Source organism: Choristoneura fumiferana, chromosome 24 (genome assembly GCF_025370935.1).
Source record: "Choristoneura fumiferana chromosome 24, NRCan_CFum_1, whole genome shotgun sequence".
NCBI lineage: Eukaryota > Metazoa > Arthropoda > Insecta > Lepidoptera > Tortricidae > Choristoneura > Choristoneura fumiferana.
The window spans coordinates 5,565,187-5,575,779 of NC_133495.1; the positions used below are offsets into that span (position 1 = coordinate 5,565,187).

Sequence of the window (10,593 nt, forward strand, 5' to 3'; positions counted from 1 at the left end):
AAACTCCTGAACTGATAAGGAGAAGATTCCATGAGAATAACCCCATTCCGGCTTGTAGATGGTCAGCCGACCACGTACTTGAAAATCCGGACGACATAATCCCAGCAGATTATGATCTGAATAGAAATATAGGGGTCGACATACTAGGCCTTACTCCCTTCATGAGTAATTTGCAAAAGATCGCGCCTAAAATGGTTGGAGGAGCATTAGAAACAAAGATCGTTGGGAAAAGATCTATTTTAGTTTCTAACCTCATGGGCGACCTGAAGTGCCCGGATTTAGAACCCGGCGAAACCGTTGATGCATATATTGCACGCGCCGTTCCCATAGGAGATACCCGACGTTTCTCCTTCAAAACCACGCTCTGCTACCAATTGTTGGGTGAAGCAGCGCGAAGAAGAATAAAATTAATGCTCAATCACATTGGAGTTGTTTTATTTCGACTAATAAGTACATATATTGTTTAATTGCAGAATTGCAGATCACAGAGTAGCGGTGTCAGTTAGACGTTGACAGTTCCAATAAGGCGGCAATAGTGCTGTGTCTCTTTTCTAGTGATGTACATTCATAACACTCCTCCTCACAACGCTATTGTATGAGTCCCAGTTTGCATCTCAGGTTGGATAATCGAGGTCCTGGTAATGCTTTTGTTAAAATGTCGGCTTCCATGTCTTCAGTGCACAGGTACATGACTTTCAAAACTCCTTCTTTGATGCAATCTCTTATGTAGTGTATCTTCAGATCTATGTGCTTTGATTTTGAAGACACTATGGGGTTCTGGCTTAATTTCAAAGCGGCTTGGTTGTCATTCCAAACTGTTATCTGTCCCAAATGGACTCCTAGATCTTTGAATAATGATTTTAGGTGAACAGCTTCCTTAGCGGCTTCGGTGAGGGCCACATATTCAGCCTCGGCAGTTGATAGGGCAACGCTTCTTTGCTTCTTGGAGGCCCAGCTGATAGCTGCTCCTGCATATTTGAAACTGTAGCCTGAACAGGATTTTCGGTCCATTTTACACGCGCCCCAATCGGCGTCGGCCATACCTTGTAGTGGTTCTTGTGTTTTAGTAAATGTCAGGCCAATATCCATTGTGCCCTTTAAGTAACGTACAACTCGTTTCGCCGACTTGTAATGCTCTTTCCCGAAGCTGTCGTTGAATCTCGACAAGTAATTCACGGCATACGTTATGTCAGGCCTTGTAGCTACCGACAAGTACATCAAGGTCCCAATTAAGTTTCTATAAGGTAAACTCTCATCTTTTTCTTTGGTTTCTGGTTCTAGATTTAAATTCACTTCCATTGGTGTGGTAGTAGGGTTACACTCTTCCATCTTAAATTTCTTTAATATTTCTTGGATGAAATTCTTCTGTGTTAATTTTATTTCCTTTTCTTTGTATGTTATGTCTATTCCGATGAGGCGTTTTGGTCTTCCTAAGTCTTTAATTTCAAATTTTTCATTTAATATATTTTTGATTTCGCCAAGTTTTCTAGGACAAGAATATGCAATTAACAGGTCGTCTACATATATGGCGATTATTATTTTTACTCCTCCTTTCGCCAATATGTAAACACACGGATCTGCCCGTGATGCTTCAAATCCTAATTTCTTTAGTTCTGTGTCCAATTTTGTGTACCACTGCCTTCCGGCTTGTTTTAATCCGTAGAGTGCCTTTTTTAAGTGACATACTTTTTCTCCTTCAATGCCTTTTATATCTTCTAGCATTGTCTTTGCTTTATTGTATAAGGTGAAATCATCTTCATCACATGCCTCTACCATAATTTCAGCCACATATCGCTCTATGCATTCTGGGAGTTTCATGAAAATTTTCTCTTCCAATTCTCCGTTTAGGTATGCAGTTGTGACATCCATTTGGTTTAGCTCTAAATCCTCTTCAATTGCTATTCCTATTACGGATCTGATAGAACTCAATTTTGTAACAGGTGCAAACGTTTCATTGAAATCAATACCTGGACGTTGTCCAAATCCCCGTGCCACAAGTCTGGCTTTCTTTGTTTCTCCCTTTTCAGAATTTAGTTTCTTTTTCAGTACCATTTTGTTATCAATAATCTTCATGCCTTTTTCTTTCCTTACGATTTTCCAGGTTTCGTTTTTGACTTGTGCCTTTATTTCTGCTTTTATGGCTTCATGCCATTCTTCATTATTTTGACATTTAGTCTCTGCTTCACATAGGAAAGTAATCTCATCTATATCCACGTTATTTGATGGTTCATGGTATTCATCAGATGAAGAGTCTTGATTAAGTAAATAATCCTTCTGCCAAGCAGGAGTTTTTCGTTCTCTACGAGGCCTTGTATTTTCATTTTCAGAGTTGGTGCTTTCTGTGATTTCAGGTTCTTCACTGGCAATTGTTTCGCTTTCGAGATCTTCGGATTCTTGTACAGGCGCTTCTACTGCAGGATTGTGAATTGTTTTTGGTGTGAATTCAACTTCTACTACAGGTAAGTTTTCTTTCTTCTTTCTTTGTTTTTCCTTTTTGATAATTTCTGGATTTTTAATAAAATTATTTTCTTTTTCAGGTTGCCGCAGTTCCTGTTCGTCGAAGAGTTTGTCATAGGTTTCTTCTTTATGGTCACCTTCAATGGTATAGTACATCTTGTTGATGAATTTCACGTCTCTGCTAATTATTACACTTTCTCTTTCAGGTAAATAAATGCGAAATCCTTTTGCATTTTGTGCATAGCCCATGAACACTCCTTCTGTTGATTTTGGTGTAAATTTTCCTTTTCTATGTTTGTTCAGAACAAATGCCTTACCCCGAATACATGTAAGTGTCGTCCGGAAGGTGTACGTCCCGTCCATCTTTCATAGGGTGTACAACCTTTCAAAGCTTTTGCCGGACTTCGGTTAATTAAATAATTAGCTGTGTACACCGCCTCTGCCCAAAGTTTTTGAGGTATGTTTCCATCGATCATTAAGCATCGAGCTCTGTCGAGTAATGATCTATTTTTTCGTTCACTCTGGCCATTTTGTTGCGGTGTGTACGGTGCTGTGAGCCTTCTTTTAATACCATTTTGTTTCAAATACTCATCAAAATCTCGATTGCAGTATTCGGTTCCATTATCGGACTGCAGACTTTTTATTTCTTTATTATGGAACTTCTCTACCTTGGTTTTATATTCCTTAAATTTCTCATACACTTCGTTTTTGTGTGAGATGAAGTAGATGCAGCAATATTTCGTGTAGTCATCCAGGAACGTCACAAAATATTTTGCTCCTGCCAGTGTTTCAGTATTTATGGGTCCGCATACATCACTGTGAATAATCTCTAATGGCTGTGTAGACTGTGGTCCATCCACGGACGAGAACGGTAATCGGGTCATCTTACCTTTAATGCACACTTCACATTCAGGTAAGTTTCCTCCCTTTAATTCTAGACCTTTAATTAAATTTTTATTTGCAGCTAACCTTAAGTCATTTTCATTTAGATGACCGAGTTTTCGATGCCACATTTCAAGATTATTTTCACTTCGGGTCATATTTGCTTTTTCCCCCTTTGTGTAGTACAGGCCATTTTCTTTCACAGCGGTTAAAGTAATTTCACCCTTTTTGTCCTTGATGTAGGCTTTTTCTTTTGTAAATAACACACTGTTTCCTTTTTCTGTAATTTTTGCCACCGACAGTAAGTTTGTTGCTAAGGTAGGAACATAAAGTGTATCATGGAGGTTATATGTTTCATTATTGATGTTCAGAGACACTTTTCCTATGCCTTCTATTTTTGCTGTGTGACTTTCAGATGCTAACCTCAAAGATCCGGCTTCAGATTGAATGTTTTCAAAATTATCCTCTTGTGCGCACATATGGGATGTACAGCCACTGTCCAAACACCACACATCTGAAGAAGTGATGGATAAACATGTAGGTGTGATGCTGAAGTTCTTTTCCTCCTTTTTCTTGAAATGTTGATTTTTATGTCTATTACTCCAACATTCTTCATTTGTGTGTCCTTTTTTCTTACATTTTTGGCAGTATTTTCCTTTTTTCTTGGTATAAAATGCACCTTCACCCTTTTCTCGTTGTGTGTCCTTGCTTTTTCTAGCCTCACTTTCTTCTATTATTTTGATTTTTAGCTCCTCCGGCTTTGGGAGTGTGTCTCTCGACTCAACAGCTATGCGAAAGTTTTCATATGAAGCAGGTAAGCTATACAACATCATAATACTTAGAAGATCAGGATGTAGGTCTATATTCATATCGGCTAACTTGTCCACAATGTCCATAAAATTGTTTAAATGTTCACGAACATCACCACTGTCTTGCTTTTTTAATATCAGTTGCTTTAACAATGTTGCTTTTCTAGCTGGGCCTGTGCTCTGGTATGTACTTTTTAGTTTGTTCCAAAGTTCATATGATGTTTTACATCCTTTTACTTGCTTCAGCTCTGAAGGCGAGATAAGCAATAGTAACTCTGAACGTGCCAACAAATCGTTCTGATGGAATTCTTTCTTTGCTGCTTCGTTGCCGGGCGTTGAAGTCGGGTCGGTTATATCTCCGTTTGCGTATCCCCACAGGCCATTTTTGATAAGCACTGCTTGCGCTTGGAGGCACCACGTATCGTAATTTTCTTTCGTGAGGGCATCGATGCGATGGTATGAGGTCGACATTCTTCTTACTCCGACGTGTACGCGCGAACCACGCTCTGCTACCAATTGTTGGGTGAAGCAGCGCGAAGAAGAATAAAATAAAATTTTTAGGGATACTGATATCAGCCCCACTTACGCTATGTCATCATACCGCAAACTTACCGACGAAAGTCATGAACACCGAGAACGCCCCGAGGATAGGAAGAAATCCCGTCCGCCACCAAGGAGCAAGCAAAATGAAAGTAAATCTCGAACTGGATATAACAAAGCACGCATGGAACAGCATCGATTTAAAACCGGAATGCAAACACTAATACAGAATCAAGAAGAAATAAGGAAAGAGCTGTTCGTAGGCATGGATGCAGAGAAGATTAATAAACTAACCGATAACGTAGTTAAACAACCTCAAATGTTACCGGTCACCACCCGATCTATGGGTTTTGGATGCCTGTACACAACTTATGCCGCTAACCAGCATCGTGCTGCTGTAATGATACCAAATATCCACCAGATGTATCGAGTATTTCTGGCTGCCTTTGAAGCAAAAGTTCTAAAGGTCCAAAAAGGAATCTGGAGTCATGTTACGTGACCCGACCTCCGTGTATCGACATCAGAATGTACGATCTGACTTTTTAGAAGATATTTCTCGGTACAACATCTACCCTATGGCGATCAAAATGGCCATTGATGTCATTGGAATTGTTAACGATGTCCTTGACATTGTGTACCTCCCTGTAATCGCTGCCGAACGTCGAGATGAAGATGGAAACTTGCAGCCACGCCCAGAGAGCGTAGTACTTTCAACGCTGCGTGAGACAGTTGTTGAACTTGCTGACAGGGAAACTCCTGAACTGATAAGGAGAAGATTCCATGAGAATAACCCCATTCCGGCTTGTAGATGGTCAGCCGACCACGTACTTGAAAATCCGGACGACATAATCCCAGCAGATTATGATCTGAATAGAAATATAGGGGTCGACATACTAGGCCTTACTCCCTTCATGAGTAATTTGCAAAAGATCGCGCCTAAAATGGTTGGAGGAGCATTAGAAACAAAGATCGTTGGGAAAAGATCTATTTTAGTTTCTAACCTCATGGGCGACCTGAAGTGCCCGGATTTAGAACCCGGCGAAACCGTTGATGCATATATTGCACGCGCCGTTCCCATAGGAGATACCCGACGTTTCTCCTTCAAAACCACGCTCTGCTACCAATTGTTGGGTGAAGCAGCGCGAAGAAGAATAAAATTAATGCTCAATCACATTGGAGTTGTTTTATTTCGACTAATAAGTACATATATTGTTTAATTGCAGAATTGCAGATCACAGAGTAGCGGTGTCAGTTAGACGTTGACAGTTCCAATAAGGCGGCAATAGTGCTGTGTCTCTTTTCTAGTGATGTACATTCATAACATACACCTCTTTCAGAAATACGTCCATTTGTTCCAATATCTACATAAATAAATTCATAATTTGCATTTGCAATTCCTATAAGTACAATACTGTGATACCCTTTATAATTAAAAAAAAGTGAGCCGGCTCCGGCAGGAGGGACTATAGCTACATGTTTCCCATCGACGGCTCCTAAACAATTTGGAAATTGCCATGTACGCTCAAACTCTTCAGCAATTGCTAGCCATTCTTCTTCTGAACTCGGGAACTGTAACAAAAAGACCCATAATTCAGTATAAATGATATCATTTTTATTTACAGAGTACCATTTGCAACGTGTCATCACCCGCGACACCTGCAACATCTGCTGCTTCATCTGCACGTCGTAAGCGACACGGCAATGCCGCCATTGAAGACACAATATCGTTAATAGGTAAAAAGATTACAAAACCCAGATGATGAATATGATGCTATAGGAAAAAATGTCGCAATTAAACTCCGCAACATGACTGCTATTCAACAAGGCATAGCTGAAAAGCTCATCAATGAAGTTATTTTTTGGGACGGTTTGAAAAATTAACATTCAATACAAGTATACATAATCCAGTTCCAGTCCAGGTACCCCAAAGACCATTGATACACATGCCAGCTGTTCCAGTCCAGCTGCAAGAAACACAAGCATTTAACTTGACACAAGACTCGCAAACTATTAGTATCCCGGACACCCTGGTTGAATATTTAAACTTTAATAATAATAGAGACGCGTTTAATAATAATAACTAAAAATAAATAAAATAGTACGTTACATTTGTATATGTTCAAGAGTAAATTTATTTGTTAAGCATTAATGTTTAATGTGCCATTGCAAAATAAAGTCTGATTATTTGTACTGAGTTATTTTATTTATAAAGTATGTAATAAATTATACATACCTTCAAATATGTTTTCAGTGCAGAGTAGATTGCGTCAAGGTGGGTTTAGACCAAACGAGCGAATGCTCATTCTATCCCCACTACATCAAATTCTTCTAGTGTAAACAGGCGTAGAGCATTCTTTCGTTGTTCTTAGTGCGTTCGCAAAGATTCTATAGAATATTCTAAGAATGCTCGCTCGCTTGATGTAAACGGCGCAAGAGCGCGCGAACAGTTGCTTAGAGCGTTCTAGCGTGTTCGGACGTGCTCGCGCCACTGAGCGGTCTCATCAAAGCGTTCTTGTGTTCTAGCGATTGTTTACGTATCTTATCGATTAAATTATGGATTGGTCTCAAGAAAAATGTTTATTAATGATAGAAGCCTACCGCAATTTCAGATGTCTGTGGGATCCGACGTATGAAAACTATAAAAATACAACTTACAAACAAGATGCTTGGCGAGAAATCGCAAAACAACTGGAATGTAATGTTGAAGAGTTAAAAAAAAAGATGGACTCGCTTCTTGCATCTTACCGCCGGGAAAGGCAAAAAACAATGAGTACGAAGTCAGGCAGCGGTGCCGATTGTATTTATAATTCTAAATGGTTTGCATTTAAAAGCATGCACTTTTTGATGGACAAATATAAACCGAGGAAAACAATTGATTTCGACACTAACCAAAATAAAAACATGGTAAGTAGGTAGTTATGTTTATTTATTGGGTATTCTACCATAATTTTAGGTTGGGTTATTTACGCTTTTTATAAAGTAACGGTTCCTATCGCTTTCATTATGCAATATTGTTTTGCCATGGCAAAATATTAGTCAAATTAAAATAGTCTGAAAATTCTTTCCGGATATTTTCACATTGCAAAGTGTGTCTTCGTCCAGTGTTGGGTAACGGGAGAAATGATGATAAACGGTCCATATTTCTCCACTGGCCTGGAATGACGACGTCATCTTCAATTCTGTCCATCATGCCCGGTGAATTATACAGCTTCCTAGAAGCTTTCCTTTTCATCAAATAATTATGTAGGTACACGCAGGTTTTTACGATGAGAGATGCTTTATCAGGTTGTAGCAACATAGGTTTTCGCAATACACGAAAAACTGCTGAAAGAATGCCAAATGCATTTTCTACTATTCGTCTTGCTCTAGACAGACGGTAGTTGTAAATTCGTTTTTCGGATCCCCTGGCATGAGTACCAGGATACGGCTTCATGATGTGTCTTTGTAATGGGAATGCATCATCTGCTACAAATACGAATGGCATATTCTGTGGTCTTCCTGGCAGGCTTTGGTCATTGGGCAAATTTAATTCATTATTTTGTAGTTTTTGATAGAAAGAAGTGTTTCTGAAAACTCCGCCATCTGATATTCTGCCCTGACAACCAATATCGGCGAATATAAAATTGTAGTTAGCGTCTACTATGGCCATTAACACCACACTGAATGTGGATTTATAATTAAAAAAGTCGCTTCCGCTGTTAATAGGTGCTTGTATGACGCAGTGTTTTCCGTCTACAGCGCCAATACAGTTTGGAAAATTCCACTTCTCATTGAATTCCTGAGCGATTGATAGCCATTCTTCTTCTGTTGACGGTGTCTGAAATGAATAAAAAAATATTTTAGGGTGTATATTAATTAAACTGTTTTGTTTATAGGCTGATGAGCAGGAGAATGAGCGAATTGAACAAGAAACTGCGGTAGTGGACCCTAATGCAGATACACAGTCAGATTCAACAACACATTCACAACCTGCAGCTTCAGTAGGGTCAAGAAACACCACACCACAATGGCAACCATCAACATCACTGCAATCTGGCCACATAATACCACCAAAAAAATCAAAACATGAATACCCTCGAGTAGCCAAAGCCTACCGTATTTTAAAAGATACACATGATTCAAAGATAAGGGACAAGAGTCAAGCTTTTGGAAATCATGTTGCTTCAAAACATCGCGAATACTCAAAAAGGACGAAAGCGTATGTTGAACATTACATAAATAATATACTGTTCGACGCTGATTTGGGGAAATTTGATTATGAGTCAAATTTAGCATCAACTCCGATGTCTTCATATTCAGACAGTTCACAAAATACTTGCATTGTGTATTCTGTACCCTCAGATCAATCCCCTCCACCCAACCAAATGGAAGCTAGTTCAGAAAGTAATGTGAATTTAGGCCAACAATTACACATTCCGGATGATACCGCAACTGAAGAAACCAGGGAGTCTTTGCTGCATTTTATTAAAAAATTCAAGTAACAATCAACAACACTCTTAACAACACAACCCGGCAGCCTAAGCAACCACGAGCGCGCGCGCACTCTAAAAAATTGTAAAACCTATAATTAAATACAGCGAATAAATATTGTTATGAAGAAATCTGCATTTCATCATTAACAAAAGTGGTGGTGGTGGTGTTCGGTAACAATCTTTTCTAGTTACTTTTTGTTTATTTAAGTTCTCTGATTGTTTTTTTTAAATAAATATCTTAAAAATAAATTGTCTTAGTTTATTTACTTACTTTCACTAATAATTACGGTCGTGATAATAGGTGTGTAGGTATGTATAAAAGTAATAACTTTACTTACCTTAGCATAGTTTTGCAATGCTTCATTTATTGCAGCACATACTTCAGATATAGCATTACATATTGTCGATTTAGACATTTTAGTAAAATACATCAGGCTTTCATAGGAATCTCCAGTTGCCAAAAATCGCAAAGTCACTGCTAGTTTGTCATATGCAGGAATCGAGTCTCTAAAATTTGTACTTGATTTTCGAATTTTTTCGATGGTCAGAGATAGTAAATGATCAAAATCCTCTGGCGCCATTCTACAAAAGTTTTGGAATTGTCCACTTTCTTCTTGTTTTCGCATATCCGTCATTGTTTCACCTACATTATCCAGTGTCCTTCGATGCATTAAATTTGTAACCCACCAACGTCTCTTCCTTCTTTTATTTTTGAGTTTTTGCGACAAAATAATAAATGCAGCACTTGCAATAATGATATCGCTGTCAGAGTCAGACATAACGAAGCACTACCAATACTAACCACAGAATTGACACGAATGAGCAAAGAACATTCGATCTAGCTTTTGTTTACACTAAAAGATTACGAAAGAATGCTCTTGTTCTAGCTCTAGCTCTTTGTTGTAAATCGATACCTCTAGCTTTCGTTTACACTAAAAGATTACGAAAGAATGCTCTTGTTCTAGTTCTAGCTCTATGTTCGTTTGATGTAAATCGACCTTCACATGTCTCAGGAATTATGTACCCCAATGACTGTCTTGATATCAATGACGAATACATTACATCTTTATATGTTCCACCAGTTATCAAAAATCGTAATGTTGCACTTAAACGTTCATGCGGTGAAATAGCTTCTCTCATGCAAGTATCCTGTTTAGCTATAATTGGTGTGACTAAACACAAAAGTTCTTCATACACAGGCTCAGGCATTCTGAAATAATTCTGGAAATCTTCCTTCTCTTCACGTAACTCTCTTACTAAATTCACATGTGATAAACGCTCTCATTTTGTAAGCCAGTTCTTAACCCACACTTTTCGCCTTCGTCTATTGTTTTTAGTTTTTGAAATGTAATACGATATAATTCCTAAATAACACAAAGCTTCTTCAGTGGACGACATCGCGATACGGTATGAGTAAGTTGGCGCGTGTATCG

General features: G+C 38.6%; 1 protein-coding gene across 1 annotated transcript; it reads left to right on the forward strand.

The window, feature by feature from the left end:
• The first annotated feature begins 7,241 nt into the window (after window positions 1-7,241).
• LOC141441681 (uncharacterized) lies at window positions 7,242-9,505 on the forward strand. The gene is made up of 2 exons (XM_074106482.1): window positions 7,242-7,592; window positions 8,564-9,505. The coding sequence occupies exons 1-2, from the start codon at window positions 7,242-7,244 to the stop codon at window positions 9,167-9,169; spliced, it is 957 nt and encodes a 318-aa protein (XP_073962583.1). The 3' UTR covers window positions 9,170-9,505.
• The last annotated feature ends 1,088 nt before the right edge of the window (window positions 9,506-10,593 follow it).

Excerpts from the sequence above, each read along its gene's own strand:
- LOC141441681 (XM_074106482.1), top strand. The coding sequence starts at position 7,242 with ATGGATTGGTCTCAAGAAAAATGTTTATTAATGATAGAAGCCTACCGC. Across the intron at positions 7,593-8,563 it reads CTAACCAAAATAAAAACATG|GCTGATGAGCAGGAGAATGA; the intron begins GTAAGTAGGTAG and ends TTTTGTTTATAG.